This window comes from Gallus gallus, chromosome 1 (assembly GCF_016699485.2).
Source record: "Gallus gallus isolate bGalGal1 chromosome 1, bGalGal1.mat.broiler.GRCg7b, whole genome shotgun sequence".
Taxonomy (NCBI): Eukaryota; Metazoa; Chordata; class Aves; order Galliformes; family Phasianidae; genus Gallus; species Gallus gallus.
Genome location: NC_052532.1, coordinates 139,021,366 through 139,041,376, shown reverse-complemented (window position 1 = coordinate 139,041,376; position 20,011 = coordinate 139,021,366). Strand labels below are relative to the sequence as shown.

The window sequence follows — 20,011 nt, the reverse complement described above, 5'->3', positions numbered from 1 at the left end:
GATGTTATTGGTGCTAGTCTCAATATTTGCACTGGAAATTGTTTGATGGGCTCTTTCAAATGAATGGAAGTAATTTAGTACCAGGTAGATCTAAACAGAGTAACTCTCTTTCATTTCTAACTCCAATAATTCTGTAATTTCTGACCTTTGTTACATACATCTTTGTAAGAACCGAAATGAGTTGACCAAAACATAGAGATAATACCCTGAATCCTTCCTAAAATGTGATAGGCAGAAATGGAAAAAAATAAGGCAACAGTGGGTTGTAATTTTGTGTTCTCATTCAGAACTTTTCAAGTGAGGTATTGCTATAAGATTCATACAAATTCCTCAGCAAAATGCCCTGATTCTACACTTCATGTACTGAGTGACAATTTACACCTCTACAAAATAATAGCAAAGGCAATGTCAAGTCCTTCCAGATTTAAATGGCAATACACTCTTTGCATTCAGATCGGAGAAGCAATAGTGTACAAGATCTCAAAAGCACATCACACTTAAAATCCAGGTTAGGTGGCTCTGCTTCTCTTCATTTGGGTTTTACATCACTGTAGGTCCAGAGGCTTGAATGTAGTTGCATGTACTTTAGAACTGAGAGAAACTAAAAGGTCACACACGGTGAGTTCTCTTAACAACAGAACAGAGACATTTGCTCCCTGTTCTGAAGGGCTAGTAGTTTAACTGGCACAGATGAAATAAAGGAATTGCCAAACACTTCATATAAAACTAAAAGGAAAAAAAAAATCATTCACAAATTCATATGCTTTTTGTGTTTACCCTTGAACTTCTTCCCCCTCAGAGAAAAATAGTCTTAGGGCAATAGTGGCATTGTTTTCTCAGACATGTCAGATGTTACCACAGTGCCACAGAGCTGCCTTTATTCCATTCCTTCACTCTGTGACTGTACAGAAGATGAAAACAGACCTCACCACTTCAAATAAGTCATGTAAAATGACATGCTTATCTTGTCTTTATCCATTTGCATTGAAAATCATGAGATGAGTCTCCAAAATAAGTTTCTATCAAATTCCTCTTTGCTTTGAGCTAGTCACACAATTTCTCCTCCTTCCTCACTTCCACAGCAGGGCAAGGGAGTAATCTGCAGTCTTAAGTGTCCAGCTGAAACAGTATAGCAGGTAATGCTTAATTCCTATAGAAGCTATTGAAAGTTCTCCATTGAACTCAGTGACCCAGACAGCTTCTATAAAGATGTTATGGTTTTCTCTCTCTACTAGGAGTAGAACATGTTTTTTTAAGTTCTGTAAAATAACAAAATAAAGTGAGTACCCTAAAATTGTGAATAAGTATGTAATGCTCCCTTTTTCTTGTTCCTGAGTGCTCAAAGACCCTTGAGTTAAAAGGGCTTATTAATGTGTTACTAAATGCTGTGCCTTCTCTGCTAATATTTACAGATTCTGCAGTGAAGCTATATGCTATACTGCAAAGCCACCTATTATCCAGACATTCTGGGGGTTGGAAATTAAGCTGAATATTATGCAGTCCATAAGTGAAAATTCAAGATAATTAACTATGGCGAGAAAAACTAAAGGATGTATCTGATACAACAAAGATGAGCAAAATCTTGTTCTTTGATATCCTATTGTAGCTGATGCCATGTGGTGCAGTGAGAGTGCTGGTCATAAGCAGTGAATCTCCAGGAGGTGTTTGGAGGAACCAGGCTCTGGGGTTACGAGCACTTGGCGTGAGTTCTACTGGTCTGTCACTTCTCTCACATAGTCATAGTTTGGCTACATTTATACCCCAATCTTAAACATTTCTTTACTTGAAGTACCTCTAATTCCTGGTATTCCTTGATCTCCTGGTGCACCTTTCAAGCCAGGGAAGCCAGGCAGCCCATCATCCCCTCGAGGACCTGCTGCTGCTCCCAGAACGTCACCAGGAGCACCCTTCTGTCCAGCAAGTCCTGGAGCACCAGACTTTCCCATAAGACCTGGATGTCCCTGTAGTCCAGGTAGGCCATTTGGGCCTCTGTCTCCCCGGGGCCCAATAAAGCCTACAAAAAAAAAAAAAGCAAACAACCAGGGATGAGGCATCACAGCATCCACTACAGAAGTTGCTGTGCAAATCCCAGATACATCATCATATCATCTGCTATATTATTGTAACTCCCCTTAGTTCTCAGCAGAAACACGTAAAATTAAACAAAGTGAAGTGCATATAAAGCTTTTAAAAACACATAACATTCAGAAGAATTGTTGACCAAGTGTGGAAATTGACAAAACTTACAAATGACCCTTCAAGATAATGTCGTACCTACGGGCAAAAGATCCACAGCTCCATACACAGCTACTTTCATGAAACTGTTTTGACATGGCTACTGCAACATCTTATAAACATCTTACAATCTAAGGGTGAAAAAACACTTCCTGTATACCAAATAATGGTTTGATAAACAGCAGGGAAAAGACAGCAGTGAAATTTGAACAGATGAAGAGTGAATGCAATCAGTAAACTAGAGAGGCCTTGGGGAGTTGCCCAGAGGGGTCACTGCCTCTGCTGTTCCCTGTACATCTCAAGGGGCCAATGCCAATTGCTTCACACTCTTCATATACCAGTGCCACTGTGCCTTGTCTACTACCCTACTGGTGAATGACTGGGAAGGACTCCCACACAGGAGGCAGGGAGGAATGGTAAAATGGACCTGGACTGGAAGTTAAGTCCAAGCATGGTTGAAAGACAGTATGGAAGACAGCTGAAAATCAGTCTGAGTGCTAACTACTCTGTGGCCTGGCAGCCATACAGTATAGGAGCCCTGATTTTGCATTTAGTGCACTCTGCAGAGCTTGGAAAGGGAAATACAGATTCACGTTCCCGCCCAGAATGAGTTTTTTGTCCACGCCCCTTGTCTATTGATCAAGACATGTACCAACCTTGCTTTCACCTATTACAGATCAGGAAAAACGTGACTAGCACTGAGTGCTTGGAAACACTGGAAACACAGCCAACTGTGGGCAAGGTGTATAGCTAGTACTTTGCTTTGTTCATTATTATTTAAATCAATGCTATAAAGACTTAAATTGAAACAATAACACTGCTATTTTCTTCCTTTCTGCAATTATCATTCCATGTGGAATCCAAAACATCTTACTACTGAGTTTTCTTATTCCTACATCATCTTCATGAACTGTTGCCATTTGTAATTTTGCACTATAAAGCAGACTTTAAAAGGCTGGAGTCTTTTTGTCATTATAGGAAGTTGCAGAAAATTCTTTTGGCTTCAAAAAAATTTTATAACAGCTTATTGTTTGAAGATGGAAGGTGAGATAAATGAAGATGGATCTGGAGTAAGGTGATTGTGCTTACATGACTGTAGCCAAGGTCATAAATATATGAAGAATGATTAATTATTTCAAGGTACCTGGAGGACCTGGATATCCTTCCCGACCTGGATCACCTCGTGTACCATTTAGCCCTGGGAATCCCACTGGGCCTGGATCACCCGGGAATCCTCTTGCACCTTTAGTACCTAAATTATATAAAAGAAATTAAGAAAGTGTGATCTAAACAGTCAAAACAGAAATTTGCATATAATGCAGCAAAGGTGGAGTCAAGTACTTTAGTTATCTGTTTCCAGCTACAAAGATGGACTTTTAAAATAAAATTTATGGGATGACACTGTACTCAAGATCCCAAGAATGGCCCCAAACTCTAGGCTAAGTACGTTTACAAGCATGGATTAAAGACTGCTCCTGATTTTAAGACTAACAATATGTAAATGGTGAGGGTGAAAATGACCTGTCCGATAGACTTCTGGAGACCTTTTTGAAGATTATTTTGTAATTAAGCTTTTTAGAATTATAGAATCATTTGAATTGGAAGGGACTTTTAAAGGACATCTACTCCCTTGCAATGACAGAGACATCTGCAGCTAGATCAGGGTGCTCAGAGCCCTCTTCAGCCTGACTTTGCATGTCTCCAGGGACAGGGCATCCACCACCTCTCTAGACAACCTGTTCCAATTCCTGTTGGGTCTTGGTCTTCCCAATCCCATACCTACACAGCCTAGCAGCATCTCTATACACCTCCCAGGATACCTGCCCCTGCTTCCACTGCCTCTGTGTTTTCCTCTTGCTCTCCAGTTTGACCAGCAGGTCCCAGTTCAGCCATGCTGGTCTCCTGCCTTCCTACACCTGGGAATGGATAACTTTTGTGTATTAAGGAAAGCTTCTTTAAATATCTTATAGCTCTGCAATGCTTCCTTGTCCTCGAGGAAAGTTTCCCAAGGGGGTTTTGTTGACTAACTCCTTGAAGAGCTGGAATTTGGCTTAAGGTCAAAAGGCAGTGTGAAAGGAAAAATGCTCAATAGTAATGGGCTCAAATGAGACACTGCAGGAGGAACAATTTTTTCCCTTCTCTGTTAAACTGATCACAGGACAGGAGCTGACTGGTTTAGATAACCAAAAAAAAAAAAGAAATACAAGGCTAAAGGTTAGATCCAATCATCCTAGAAACTGAATACAAATTAAATAGCCTACATACTATTTTTGTAATAGTGGAGGTTTATAGCTTAGGTAGTAAGATAAGGGCTGTGCTCTAAAAATGTGTTCCTCTGGCATTGAGCTCATGTAACTGTTTCTCAGCATCTCAAAAACTGTAAGCGTCTTGCAAACATCTTGTAGGATTCTTTCCTTTTTTTTTTTAATGTTTATAAAACCGTATTATTTACATATATTTTCATGCAATAGCTTTATTACACGAGACTCATCAATCCATTGCATTCCAAGATCCAGATTTTTGGTCAAGTTCCCTTAAAATCACCCTCATGCAATGCTTTGCTTTTCTCTCCTCCCCAGCTCCCTGCACTCTTTCAGTTCCCAGCTCAGTCTTGAAGGTCAGCAGCATGCTTTAACATTTTAAGTGCTGTTGCTTAGCATCATCATGAATTACAACTCAATTTACTAGACTGAAAGTAAGTTTCTATCCACTTCTAACTATAACAGAAAAGAAAATATCACTTGAATTTTGATAGTTTAGTTTTCAGAATTTCTATTGTTTAGCCATCAATTTTTGCCATTTTAGCTGCTGGACTTCTTGTTTGTTTGTTTTTTGGTGAAGCAGATATAGGAACCTTTCAGAGGCCAGAATTAAGAAGCACATAAATAGCCTGTGCAGCATGAAAAGTATTTTCTGAGTGCAGTACAGGACTATTGTTCTCTCCTTTATATGTGTGGAAGAAAAAAAAAAGGTGAAAGAAAAATATTACCTGTGGCTCCTGGCAGCCCTGGGTTGCCTTGAGATCCCTTTGGTGGCCTCACGCAGCCTCCACCTGCCAAGAAAGACGTTTAGTCACAGCGTATCTGCTTACATGCTGTCTCTCATCAGCTCTGTGCCTGCAGCTAAGATAACACTGTCAAAGCAGGTGAATGAAATCAACAGGAGAAATCCCAATTTTAGGAGTTTTATTCTTCATTAAAAAAAACAACAATGCAACACTGGTGATGGGTGGCATTCTCTGGGGACCACTCATGAAGAGCTCCACCCCAGTAATTTAATCCAGAGCCACTCTTCTGCCTATTTTATAGAGACTATGGTGGTGGCTTCTTTAGCTAGGCTGGTGTGGGAAGACTATTTCAACATCATGGACAGCTTATTATCAGCATAAGAGAGACACTTTGTTTTCCCACAGGCAATTTATACCACCAAATAAATCAAGTCAAATTTTGGTACAGTTGTAGGTCTTTATTTTTTATGTGTCCGATTGCACTGAAACTCTTCACTCAGAGTTCTTGCAAAGGTTTCTTACGTTCTCTTTGGAACTTCATTTCTGGCTCTGTTGCTGTAGTTTGCATGGTAATCATTATTTTATCACAGTAAACACTCAGGATCAATTAAACAAAGAATTTCTGGATTGCAGAGGTAAAACTGCAAGAATTATAGAAAACATTTGATTTGATTAAATCATTTTAGAGCTATGTACTGTATATGTATGGTTATTTGTGACCTGAAGTTTAGATAGTTTACAATTAATAGCATTCAAAGCAGTCATCAGAAAGAAGTATGAAGTCTCAACAGCCACATAAGACTTAATGTTAAAATATATTCAAGCCATTTGTATGTTCATTACCTGACCATACTGGATCAGTTGCTTCTCCTCTAGAAAAATCTTCAATCACCTGCCCGCAGTCTGCGAGCAAAGAACAGGAAAAGATAGTTATCATTTAAGAGAGAAATCTAAAAAAGCTTTCATTTCTCAACAAAACCTCTATTACAACATCAGATACATGTTATTTTATGCATTATGCATTGGAAAAACCATATACAACAAAAACACTTGAACTCTATCCGTATATTAATTACAGCCTGCATTGTAATTATATCTGCCTTAGGAGCCTATATATCACATGTACCGCGTAGGGTTGGCAGGTGCCTGTTTTGGCTTGTATATTCTGCTAAGCATCTTGAACCCAAGCAAAATCCTTTGAGCCTGAGCTTTTGTGAACACAGCCCTGGCAATCTTAGGCAAGAAGGGGCTCAGATAGCTGCAAAGATACAATGAAGAACTCTAAAGGGCAGATAAAGGATTTTCTCTGCTCAGTTATAAGGTGAAGTTGGATGGAGAACAGAGAAAACCACCTGTAAGTAATCTAAAGGCAGAACATTGCTCCATTCCCTGTAGCTGCTTAAAATACAAAAGATTTTAATTGCTGACACCAACACATTCCCTGATGCTATTTCAATACCTTAAATGAAACTACTTTTTTAAAAAGATTTCTGGACGTTTAATGAAGGCAATCCCTTTTACTCATATAGTCCTCCACCAAATGCTACCTTTTCAACACTGTTTCTGAACAGATGCTGTACACACAATTCAGTAATGATCTCCCAAGGATTTGATATAAGACAGAGAAATTGTTCTTACCTAATTGGCCAGGCTCTCCTGGTGGACCAGGCAGACCTGGAGGCCCAGGGTGTCCATCTGTTCCACGGTCACCTGGAAGACCACGGTATCCTTTTGGGCCAGGATATCCTTCACCTGGTAGGCCTATTTCTCCTGGAAAGCCCTTTGGGCCTAATTCTCCTGGATAACCAGGATCCCCGGGGAGACCTCTGATACCATCACCCTGTGGGAAGTGGGAAATGAATATACTTCTGCCTTTGCTGCAAAAGAAACAAAACTCACAGAGTTGAACTACTCTCATGAACAACATCCTATAGGCAGCTATTCCTCATGTACTGCATCCCAGCTTTTTAAAGCAAAATTGCAAATATGATATATTTGGAATAATCAGACATTATTTTAGACCCCCATAGCAGAAAAGGCATGAGAGAAGCACTCTTAGAGGGAACATTCCCCTAAAAAGGCTGGCAAATGAAGAACATATGGGAAATATGAATCACTGCTGTAGACAGCCTTACTACCCTTTCTGAAATGCTGTGAGTGGATATGAGGGAAAGCATACGCATCACAAGAGGTGTGTGAAAGTTAGTTCTGGTGTGGAATTTACGTCTTAGATGTTGACAAAAGCTGACATAAAATTGTGCCCAAATGGGCAGATTTTTTCTTGCTCTGTTACTCTAGTGATGTTACTGCAATATTAAATCAACATCTTTAGAACATCACCAGAAAACGTTCCCATCCACAGACTTAATAAAAAGTACCATTTTTACTGGTAGTAAAACCCACTGTGGTCCACATTGGATGACAAAGCTCTGGTCCATCCTCATATGTGATGCAAGAGCAACCCAGTGGTGCAAAACAACATTTGTGATAGGTGATGAGGTATTATCAAACACATAAATAATGATGTGACCTATGTTTTGGGGATGTAAACTGTTAACTCCATCATATCAAAATGCCACACACAATCTCTTACACAAGGTGTATGGGAACTGTTGAATCACGGCCTGAACCTCTGATTGACCACCTGAGGAGAGTGCTGAGTCAGCTGCAGGGGCATCGGTGAATGCAATTTCATCTGAGTGACTGGAAGCCTGGCTCCACCCCTCCTAGACCCCATTTAAGGGCTGACTCCCAAGGAGGAAGGATCTTTATTTGGAGTTCACTCCTCTTGGAGCCTTTCTGTGAGCCCAGAATATGGGTAGGCTCTTTATTTCATTACTCCTTTGTAAATGCAATAATCTCTCTGGTCCTATACCTATTTACCTTACAATGTGTATACCTGTTTGCCATACACAAGGCTAGATAATAAACCACTAATTATCACAAATAAACTACTGATATAAAATTGGCCTAAATGGGTTATACACTACTACTTATTTGTTTAAATAAAATTGTAATAAAAATGTAAGGTGGTTCTAAAGAATCTTGAAGGTAAAATTGATATTTAGTATATCAATAATCAGCAAAGCCAGTTTAGTGGTGCATCCCTATCCATGTGTGAAGGGCAGCCTGATGATCACTAATCCTCAGAATTAAATGAATTAGTAATTGAGTGTGGTGGAAATGGTTTAGCTATATTTCCAGCTTGGACAGAAGGATGTTGGATGTTGTGGGGGACTGTGTCAAAGGCCTTACAGAAGTCCAGACGTGATGCCAGTGGCTCTTCACTTGTGCACTGATGGAGTCATGCCATCATAGAAGGCCACTAGGCTGTTTAGGCAGGACCTGCCCTTGGTGAAGCCATGCTTGTTGTCTTGCATCACCTGCCTGTGTTCCATGTGCCTTAGCAAAGCTTCCAGGAGGATCTGTTCCATGATCTTCCCCGGCACAGAAGTGAGGCTGATAGGTTGGTAGTTCCCTGGGTCGTCCTTTCGTCCCTTCTTAAGATTTGCTACTTACCGGAAGGCCAGGCAGTCCTGGTAAACCATCTAATCCATCTCTGCCTGGGAAACCATCTTCCCCTCTGATACCAGGAAGTCCAGGATCTCCTCGGATTCCTTTGGTGCCTAAAGCAGACCTTTCATTGGGAGACTGCTCTCTCACAAAAGGTATAAATAATTGCAAAATACATGTGACATGAATTTTTACTCTACCTTTAGTAGTTATGTATATAGAATCTCCCTTTTCTCCTTTTGGTCCAGGTAATCCTTCTTGGCCCGATTGTCCCTGGCATTATATAAATTGGGAAAAAAACAAAACAAAACAAAAACACAAAATAAAAACACTGAACTTATCCAGATTTGTGTTTCCACTATCCTGCTTAAACAAACAAACCACAACCGTAATGCTTTCCTACTACTCTCTGTATGATTTCCTCTTCAGTAATCCTATTCTTGTGCCTGACTCCTTATTAGCTTGCTCTAACTAGGACCAAAACCCATGTGGCATGGTAGGGGTGCCTCTACAAGAGGATAACATTGAGAGATCTGTGGCTTATCATAAGATCAAGTCCTGTAGATGACTACAGCTGGAGGACTGCATCAGAGAAAATGTGTTAAATTACTTATTGTTTGCCAGTAAGGAAATTGCCGTAAGCAACACTTTGGCACTATGGTAACAAAACTCTGGGTTATATTTACCTGCATTTTCTCCTTCCCAGTCTAAAAAAGATGACAGCTGCATGGCTGGCAATGGATTGTGATTCACAGCACCACAGTAGGGTTGAAAAGCAGCATTTTCTTCATTTATGAGAGGAAGGAACTTAGGCACACAGTGATTAAGTGAACTACCCAAACTACAGCCCCATAGGAAAGATTTTGGTTGAAAGGGACAGCTGGAGGTCCCCACTCCAACCTGCTGCTCAGAGCTAGAGCAGGTTGCTCAGGGCCTTGTCCAGTCAAGATTTAAAGTCTCTGAGGAGGGAGATTTCCTCTCTTGCTAAGGTAAGCTGTGATGAAGCTATGGATGAGTCTTTGGCATTCCTTGGTATCGTGCACAATTCTCAACAGCCCAGCTGAAAATGGCACTACTGGCTTTCTTCACAAGAGCTCTGAGTCACCGGACAGAATGCATGGGAGATGCCAAGGGCTCAGCATAACATTACAGATTCATTTAGCACTGACTGTTTTAACCCAGTTATCTTTAGTTCTGAAAAATCATATTCACGCACACTACAACATAAGCCACGTATGTTTTCCCTATCTTTCTCTTTCTGAACTTCAAGGCACACAATAAATGAATAGAATGCTTGATGCATTTATTTTTTTGTCTGAAATACTCCTTTGCCATAAATTACTTAATTTGATTTCTTTTCCATCACTGTCTTTCATTGACATTTTCCAAGCATTTCTTAGGTGAAAAGCATCTGTGGAAATGGAAGGCCATCTCAAGAATATAGGTTCACCCTTCTGTAAATCTAAAGTGGAAGACCAAATCTGAGTACAAGGATCCCATTTTACTTGTCTGTGTTTACCTCCTGCATTTTAGTGAAGCCACATCTATATATCCCTGTAGAGATTCTTCTTTTGGACAATGCTTTTTACAGGCCAAAAGAAATCTCAAGAACCTAATATAATACTGAATTATGTCACTGACGAATATATAACTGCAGAAATTTTCAGCAATAGCACTGCACTCTATTATGTTCACTTTGTTATTTGTTGCTTTCTAGGCTTAAATGTGTATCATGCCATTTAGCACACATGTGTTTTCAAAATGGTTTAGAGCTATTTCTAATTCCTCTTTCTCCACGGAAAAGCCCATTGCTTGGGATATATATATTTTTTTACATTAAGTTCATGTAGATCTGATCTAAATTAAGTATATTAATTTTCTATAAAGGTAACTTGTTGAACGTGTTAAGAAAATTATGGACTTGCTTCTGCTGAGAGTATGGACTAAGAATAATCAAAGTGGTTTGTTTCGTGGTGAATTTGTGGCAGACCAAAAGCTGAGATAAAGTCAGGGCTTTGCTGCTGAGTATTCTACTATGATATGACATGTCTAAATATGTCTTAAGTAGACAGTAACTTAAATTCTGGGATGAAGATAATACAGTCATTCATTTCAAAGGCAAAATAAATAGATTAAATTACAGAACTTACAAAACTTAACCAAAGTTTCAACAATGAACACTTCAAAATTTGTCTTTTTTTTTCCTGACTCATAGAAAATAGAACTTTTTATTTTCTAAACAAAATCCAAGCTCTATCTAGTTGCAAGTAATTTTCTTGTCATGTTTAGAAAGCCAAAAGTACTGACTGAAAGCATTTTATTTGCTCTGACATCTCTACACAGACAAAATCAGTTTTGGGTTAGCTAACTAAAATCTTACTCTGAAATCTTGAGATTTAACTGTGAGAAAACAGGAAGCAGTTGGGATAACACAAAATATAGCACCTTTAGCAGTAAATAACGGGTGAGTAATTATTAGCAAAACACTCTCATCAGGGTTGCAGATAGTGGTTTTTAGGAAAAAGTTATGTATTTATAAATGAGACTCTTACATTTAATATTTGACATTTGCCCATTATTAGAAACAAATTGAATGAACTAATGAAGTTGTTTCCCTTCATAATCAGTGCTGTAGTTTTGCTGAAACAGCTTTGTTTAAATGGAAAGTGCATTTTGGATTATGTGGAAATCTTTTGCTCTTCCCACAGTAAACTATTTTAATTCCCATCTTAGCAACTTTTAGATCTTGGTATTTCGTAGCAATCTGAAAACTATGGAAGTGGCACAGAAGAAAATAAATTGTACTTTTCATCATTTTTTTTTCTCATGGAGAATAGCTGGTTTTTATTTGTAGTAGCTGTACAAAACTGTGCATTAAAGAAACAAGTATCTTACTTTTGCTCCAGCATAGCCAGGAATACCATGTGGACCTTGATCACCAGGTTCTCCTTTTCTCCCAGGCTGGCCAGGGGTTCCTGGAAAACCAGGAGGACCACGGGGGCCAGTAGAGCCCCTTCTGAGTTCATCACTCAGAAGGCATTTACTGCAGTCACCTTCTTCGCCTAAGGAAGTGGATTGGAAAGAGAACTGTCACAACAAACACTTTCAACTGTACCCTTTATACACACATATATACCACAAGAATTTGAGAAAATAACTTTTTTTTCCATTTAAGAAACTAAATCAATGTTTACTTGTTGTGTTAGCCTCAGATCAAATTAATTCTTCCCTGAATGTCATAATTAGACTTAATTAAAACTTAAAACAGTGTAAGTTTTACACAATGCATAACAGCAGATCATCTTCTGAGTTATTTATTATAACCTACCTTTAGGTCCTCTTTGTCCTCTTGGCCCTGGAAAACCTTGTACACCAGGTCTACCTGGTGTCCCTTCCTGTCCTTTTAATCCGAAGAGAGAACCTAGAAGTGTAATAGAGTAAGATAAATTAATGTACTGTAGATTGGCTCCTCCTCTTTCTACCCTATTCAAGTTGAACTGCATCTGCCCTTTTCTGTTTCTCCTAAAGTCACCAACTGTCTAACTCAGCTGTTATTAAATTCTCGTCTTGTTGTTTCTTCCCCTCCTCACAGCCTCCCAAACCCATTCTCAGTAACTTCCATTTGCGTGTTAACGGTCCCTCTGCCATCTTACTTATCCAAGCTTCATCTTCCTCCATCTCTCTACTGGTACAGCCACCTACTCCAGAGGGGACATTTGCTTGTCTCTGCGTTCCCAAGCCTTACTTGCTTTCATCTGCTAGCAACAAATTCATTGTCAGCATTGAAGATGCCCCCAGGCCAGCTTGCCTGTACTGTTCCTCCTTCTGGCCATGACTGCACTGCAGAACTCCAGTGACAAGCAACTGGTTGGAGCATGTGGTTTTCCTTGTCTAGAAACCAGCATGAGGGAATGTCTCATGTCTTATTTTGGTATGTTTACAGGACATGGCCTTGACACATATACAGCACCAGGACCTAAGTCTGCTACCACGGACATGACCTTCGAAACTTCTGGTTACAGCCTCCTACTCCTCATTACTTCTTTTCCTGCTGTGGTAGATGATTCTATCCATTCTTTGGTCTCTTTCACCCTGAATTCCTTTGTTTTTAACTCTCAGCACAGCACAGTTTGCAGTACCACAGACCACCTGCTCTGGATTACTTCCTGTAATCCTTTTCTCCACTCCTGCTCTTGCACTGCCGTGTGGTGCATTTCACAGAGACAAAGCACAGTCCCAGTTAGAAGTGGCCTCTGGAAAGCACTTAGTCCAATGTTCTTCTCCAAACAGGGCTAACCTCAATATTACACCAGTTGCTGAGGGTCTTATTCAGCTGAGTACTGAGTATTCCCAAAGATGAAAAGTCTACAACCACTCTGAGCAAACTGTTCCAGCATCTGACCACCTTCAGAGTGAAAAGGTTTTTCCTATCATCTGAGCAGAATTTCCCTCGTTGTAACTTATGAACATTCCTTCTTGCCCTACCACTTGTACTGCTCAGTCAGTGTGTCTGGTTTTGTTTTTCACTGTGACCTCCTGAGAGAGAGGTACATGAAGATGGCAGTAAGATTCCTCTTAGCTTTTTTCTTCTCCAGGCTAAAGAAGAAACCCAGCTCTCAAAGCCACCCATTCTATGACTTCTGCTTCAGTTCCCTAACCATCTGGATAACCCTTTGTAAGACTTTTAGAATGGTAGTGTTCATGGACTGGGGAAACAAACAAACAAAAAAAACTCTTCCACAACTTACCATTTTAACCTCTGTTTGCTAAATTCAACATATGCGGTTAATGTCCTTCATGCCAGACCCCTCTCAAGTCTAGCACACTTACTGGGACACTCTTCCCAGAGTACACGTAATTCATTTGAAACTCAAGCTGTGAAAATTATTTTTACCAGAGCAGAATGCAAGTCTAAGAACACAATGCCCATAGCTCTCCACCAGCCCAAAACAGAACTCTTTTTCAAATTTTTGCCAGGAATGTCTGAAAGTCATGCAAACCCTTCTTTCATTGATGAGTGTACATCGCTTCTATCCAATGTGTCTTTCCACCATCCACTCTGTTTCATTCCCTCAATCTACTTTTTCACTTTGTCTTGCCAACTGTTAACTTTAAAATAAGCAACAATGTTCCTGAGTTCTTACCACCTCTTCTTGCACTTACCTGGAGTTCCAGGGGGACCAGGTGGACCACGGATTCCTGGTTCACCGTGTTTACCTGGAAACCCAGGCGGGCCTGCTTGATAAGCAGGAGATCCTTCTTCACCTTTTTCACCTTTTGGTCCTATTTCTCCAGGTAAGCCTGGCTTATCTGCATCTCCTGAAACAGAACCAGGGAAGAAACTCAGAACAATTTCTTACCAGTACTGCACAAAGAGCTGTAAGGTAACAGAAGGGACTATTCCTATAATTGCATGTAGCAAGCAGGGAAAAATGGAGACACTTCGGTGTACAACAAAAAGTGTAACTGCACTTTTCACTTGAGCAAACCAACAGTTGGTCCTGAAGCAAGGCTCTGCCATCATCACTACCTCAGTTGTTTTGTAAAGACTCATCATGACCAAAGCAGGTACATAAAATGCACCTTTCAGTTTCTGCTACTGCCGTTAGTTATTTACTACACTGCACTGCATATTTCACCAACTGTACATGCATTTTCTCCACCTCAATCCCATACCAGTTAAAACTTGTTAAATTGCTGGGACAAGTGTTACTGGGACATTACCATCAGAGAATCCTGGAATACCAGGCAGCCCACGATCACCCTGCTCTCCTTGTTCTCCCCGTAGTCCAGAAGCACCTGGAGAGCCTGGATCACCTCTTACACCTGAAAGACAACCCCAGTACCACAGAACATGTTAGTGTGATGCTGTTTGTGACCCATAAGTGTCGGCCCGTAGTACTCTTAAGATTGCTTAACTCCTAAAATGCTTAAATTAGGAACTTCACCTGCTTTGGAATATTACAGTTCACCGTTATTTCTTAAAGGCAGCTTTAGAAATACAGAAATGTGGTACTTCATGCTGTCTTAGTGTGAATAAACAAGTATATCAGAGAGATTTCTGTAAAGTCCTAATATCTGGAAGCTGAGCATACCCTGGAACAAGAATGGCATAGAGCCACTAAGCCCAGGAAGAAGATCTCTCAACTCTTTCCAGTATGCTCCTAGAACTACACTTCTCCTCAGGAGCTTTCTGAGGAGAACCCCTCCCTTTCCCTATAAGAATTTGCCATTATAACGATGTGTGAAATATGAGCTTTGCTCTGCTTTACAGTACCAGAAGCATCTATCTTGGCCCAACTATTGCATGAGGGAAGTACTGTCCTTTTGTCAAAGGCACAGGATATTCCATCACCCCGCCTGGTCCCTCCTCTCTCCACACAGCCTCTCCTGCTCCTAAAGGCTTGGCAGGTATTCTGAGTGATTTAAACAGTGTTTACATGTTTATCCATTTTCTCCAGGAGGAAGAGAACTATTCATTGTTGCCAGACACTCTTGCATTCAATAAGACTAGAAAACTCTACAGTGTAAGGATGCAGCATGGAGCAACAGCAAGTGATCATACTTCCCGTTAGTGCTTCCCTTGGAAGTTTCGGCCTTTGCAAACTTTTATCACTTTCTGTGTGTTTCTAGTCTGGCCAAGCAGATCTACCACAGCCCTGCAGGGCAGCTGGCTGTGAGCACTACAAATGGTCTCTGCATTTTATCTAGAGACTATGAAATAAGACCCAGAACACAGACTCTTCCTTTCTTCTTTTCACTGGACTTTTTTTTTTTCTTTATTATTTCTTTATTTTTTTACTCTGTGAACTCAGGAATGTATGGATGCTTTCTGTACAGCAATCTGCCTTCAGCAGGAGAGACAAAGAAGCTATCTGCCTGCAAAAAGGTAACTAGGGCACTCTTTTGTTATACCTTCTGGAAGAGTTTAGCAGTCCAAAGTTTTTGAAGGAGTTGAATTCTCTGGCTTTAAGGCTTTTGATCTATGTAGCAGGTGATAAAGCCTGGCTAAGACATGCAATCTAAGCAAAGGAGACATACCTTTTCTTGGAATGCGGTAAGGAACATAGGCAGGTGGTCCTGGAGGACCCATCTCACCCTGCTCCCCCTGTTAACAGAAGTTGAAGCATCGTATTTAAGCATATTATTCTGGAGAATTCCTTTTAAAATGGAAACAAAAGCCCACGAAACACAAAGAAACAAAATTCCGAAAGCACTGACACAACTTTTAAGTGAGCCATTTCAGTTAATAAACAACATAAGTGGTTCTACACTAACAAGGAACACTTTGATTGCTACTACATCACGGAGAAGAAAAAGAAAAATTACACCTGGATTATCACTTCTAGCAAATGGAAGTAAAGCAGTACCTTGCCTCCTCTAGGACCATATTGACCTGGTTGACCATCAAATCCTGGAAAACCCTGCAATACACATGAAAATGGTTGACGTTTCCTTTATCAGAGAGACAATAAAATTTGTTGTCTGCAGCAGTTGGCTTCCTCTGGTGTTACAGTGAGACGTATGTAATAGGGCTGAGCAGTTTGTTTCCCTGGTGTGTAGCAATTCAGGCAATACCATTAAGTCTCCTCGTGCTTCAGTGTTCCATCTGTTAGACCAAATCTACCACTCGTCAAAGGCTGGAAAGGACCTGCTGTAGCACAGGCTCTTGTGCTGCTGACAATAGTGCACAGGGATGGAGCACCTACACTTGCACCATCCCCTTGGACACTGAAGGGTGGGAGAAGAGAAAGAAAATGCTCTCATTGCTGGTCAACGCTGAGAAACATGGAACAGGCAGCCAAAAAATGCCCCCTACCTAACAAGATGAACTTGAGACCAGCTCTGAACATGCACTCGTCCATCTGTCACACACAGCCATGCTGTAATCCAGAGAAATTTCCCATCTGTAACGCAGCAAACCTGTCAGTATTTAAGTCCTACCCACTTCATTCACTTAAAGTGGTCGAAATCCAAAGTGTGTGAATTGAAACACATGTAGTAAAACCACAGCACAAAATGACATAGAACTATTAGAGAGCATCCAAAGGAGGTCTAAAGAGATGGTGAAAGCTCTAGTGACTGAGATGTAAAAGGAATAGCTGAGGCCCCTCGGCGTGCTCAGCGCAGAGCAGAGGAGCTGAGGGGAGGCCTCATGGCGGCTGCAGCTCCTCACAGAGAGCGGAGGGGCAGCGCTGAGCTCTGCTGTGTGACAGCGACAGGGCCCGAGGGAACGGCATGGAGCTGTCAGGGGAGGGGCAGCTGGGGGTTAAGGAAAGGGGCTGCACCAGAGGGTAGTGGGCATGGAACGGGCTGCCCAGGGCTGTGGGCACAGCACTGAGCTTGCCAGAGTTCAAGAAGCCTCTGGACTATGTTCTCGGACATATGGTCTGATTTTTGTGTGGTCTTGTGTGGAGCCAGGACTCAATGATCCTTATGAGTCCTTTCCACCTTGGGATATTCTATCATGGGCATTCTGTCACATGAAGACATATTTCATCTGCTGCAGGTGCACAGAAAAGAGCAGATTTCACTGATGCTGATACAGAAGTGGCGAGCATCTATGCATTTCACTCAGTTATTTTTGGGAACCTTTTCTCGCTATAGAAAATACTCATACGTACTCTGGAAAAAAACTAGTGATAAGAAGGTGAGCTTTTAGTGGAAAACAGTGTCTGGCTCCTTTAACTGATACCAACTAAAGTAGTTTCACTAAGCCAGAAGATTTGTAGAATTCACACTAGTTAGATTTAAAACAGCACCTCCTGAATTTCACAGTAGGAACAACTCCTACACAGAGTGTGTATTTTCATAGTGGGGTCTAGAAGACATTTGCACAGTTTTAAAGCCCTCGAAATTCCACGGCTCTCAGCAAGATGCCACAAACTGAACTGCATACATCAGTGGCACCTACATGACAAACCACCAGAACAAGTGTTAAGCGCTAAGCATAAAACCTCTTTACACTAGGTGGAGCTGGCGGTCTAGAAGTGAAGCCAGCAGCTTTCTGATGAAGAACTACTACATCCAATGCAGGCGATCCTCTCCTTAAGATTCAAATCATTCAAAAGACTATAGAAAAGGAATAATTGTGAACAGCAGCAAATCGAGCAGCTTATTCCCTTTCGTACTTCTCCAAATCAATACACATTTCACTAAAGTTGTTGCCAAAACCGGCTTTCAATAAAGGGAAGCCATTGAACATTTCTCACCAGAGCATGAGCCTAAGTTGAGGTCAATCGTTTGGCCTTAATGGACTTTGCATCACGCTCTCCACGTACGTATTTTGGATAGCGGATTCCCTTCCACACCACCAGGTTTTGTCATCAGTTCAAGAGCTGCACAACTGTTACTTTTCATGTTCCTTGTGCTTTAAATCCCCTGTGTTTCATGTTATTACTGTTGTGCCTTGGTGGAAAGTCAAATCTGTAAACCAATTGAAGATGGAGGAGCACGGAAAAGTCATACATCCCACAGTTATCTGAATATCTCATGGAAGTAATTTCTAATGCTAATTGAAAAGGCCCTTTTCTGAGCATAAAGTATGAGCTCTTCCTGGTCTGACAAAATGCAATTTTAAATATTTGGGTGTGTTTCCATGGGGACAGAGATTTAACTGGTACATTTACCACTTTCCTTTTTTTTTTTTTTTTACTTTTGATATCCAAAATGTACCATAGACACAGATCTTAACCATGTTTGCAGGAAGCTATTCAAAATAATAACTTTCTGCATGTGGGAAGAAAATTACAGAAATCATGGTAGTAATAATGGGAACAATGAAAATGACAGCTCATGATGTTTTTAAAACATGGTCTTGCTGAAATGGTAAAACAGACTTTAATTAGAGAACTGTATTTTTCACAATTTTGAGGAAATGAACTGACCCAAAATTACGATGATATTTTAATCCAGATGATGCTTGTTAGACTACAATTGGTGTAATTACATGCAGAATTTGTCCTCTGCAGTCCTCTTTTCAGACAGATTGCCTACATGTGTGTTGGAAACAACAGCTGTATGAAATACTTACTCTTTCTCCACTGAGTCCTGGAAAACCATCGTTACCAGGCAGTCCCTATGAAAGCACATTAAAGTTAGTAAAACAAGAAATGACATAATAACAAATCCTTTATTTTTTAGATAAAATAAATGTGACAATTATTTTGAATCTCTAAAACTTACACTCAGAATTCAGGTACTTTTTCAATGTGATCAATGCATGACGCAAACAAAAAAGACCTGAAATTTAATCTGTTATTTAATTTTAATCTTCTTCTTCATCAATCAATTGCAAATTGACCATGAAGATCTCAAGCTTTTAGAGGTGCCTGAGATTTTTAAAAAATGAATGCTCACTACTGTTACTATGTTTAAGCACTTCAGAAACAATGCCCCCAGAAAGCATTCATACACACTACAGGTAACAGCGGAGTCAACCCTGGGTTTGTTAACCACAGTTTAAAGAGGGTTAAAGTGGAAACAGTGAAATGAAGTCCATGCTGCAGACCAGGGAGGGAGCAGTGGTAGATGAACACAACTTTGGGTGAATGACGCAGGAGGCTTCCCAGTAGGGGTGGAGGGTGGTGAGTCACGTGGGGCCCTTCTCCTGTTACCATTTAAAGATGTCATTTTTCCTTTCCCATATCAGGGAGTTCAAAGCTGGCCAAAACTTGGAAGGCATGGGCAGAAGAGCTCTCATTTCTGTGGCTTATTTCTCTGTGTTTTGCTCCTAAAGACAAAGTCTCAGCTTGGACTTGCATATTCAGCAGCACGAATTTCACCTTCAATGAGCAACTCACCCTTTGTCCTGGGAAGCCCATTACTCCTTCTTCACCTTTTTCAGGAGCGAAGAGAAGTACACCCTAGAAAATATTACAGTTGGTTCAACATATTTTTACATGATGTGCAAAAAAAGACTTCATGGAAGCTAAACAGAAGACAATATAATTTCAACACCTGTATGATTTTATTATGTCTGCATGTAAGAGAACTAATGTCCTTAATGTAGAGTATAACATACTTTCTTCATTACAATAGCATGACCAGGACATTAGGGAGAGGACAGGTTTTCCCTCTTGTCGTCTCCTTCTGTATTTCTTCTGCAGCTGTGACTTTAAACATAAGCCAAATCAATTGTTCAGCTATATTACCAAGTAAGCAATCCAGCTTATGCCCTAACTGTTGCTTGAGAGAGCTATTTGGCAAACATAAACCTAGTACTATCAGAAAAAAAGGGAGAAACATATTCCACTC

The 20,011-nt window shown here is 40.5% G+C and overlaps 1 protein-coding gene across 7 annotated transcripts in view; it reads right to left on the bottom strand.

Annotated features, from left to right (window-relative positions):
- Positions 1 to 20,011, bottom strand: part of COL4A2 (collagen type IV alpha 2 chain) — a 142,110-nt gene that overhangs the window by 20,441 nt on the left and 101,658 nt on the right. For all 7 annotated transcript variants that reach the window (XM_015277855.4, XM_046941167.1, XM_046941168.1 and 4 more), the window contains 15 exons: positions 19,558 to 19,620; positions 18,789 to 18,833; positions 16,126 to 16,179; positions 15,797 to 15,863; positions 14,480 to 14,581; positions 13,919 to 14,074; positions 12,084 to 12,176; positions 11,651 to 11,817; positions 8,956 to 9,028; positions 8,762 to 8,868; positions 6,881 to 7,082; positions 6,086 to 6,145; positions 5,225 to 5,287; positions 3,380 to 3,487; positions 1,793 to 2,014 (listed from right to left, as the gene is read on the bottom strand). In XM_015277855.4, the coding sequence (XP_015133341.3) occupies positions 1,793 to 2,014; positions 3,380 to 3,487; positions 5,225 to 5,287; positions 6,086 to 6,145; positions 6,881 to 7,082; positions 8,762 to 8,868; positions 8,956 to 9,028; positions 11,651 to 11,817; positions 12,084 to 12,176; positions 13,919 to 14,074; positions 14,480 to 14,581; positions 15,797 to 15,863; positions 16,126 to 16,179; positions 18,789 to 18,833; positions 19,558 to 19,620 (1,582 nt within the window). The remainder of the gene's footprint in view (positions 1 to 1,792; positions 2,015 to 3,379; positions 3,488 to 5,224; positions 5,288 to 6,085; positions 6,146 to 6,880; positions 7,083 to 8,761; positions 8,869 to 8,955; positions 9,029 to 11,650; positions 11,818 to 12,083; positions 12,177 to 13,918; positions 14,075 to 14,479; positions 14,582 to 15,796; positions 15,864 to 16,125; positions 16,180 to 18,788; positions 18,834 to 19,557; positions 19,621 to 20,011) is intronic.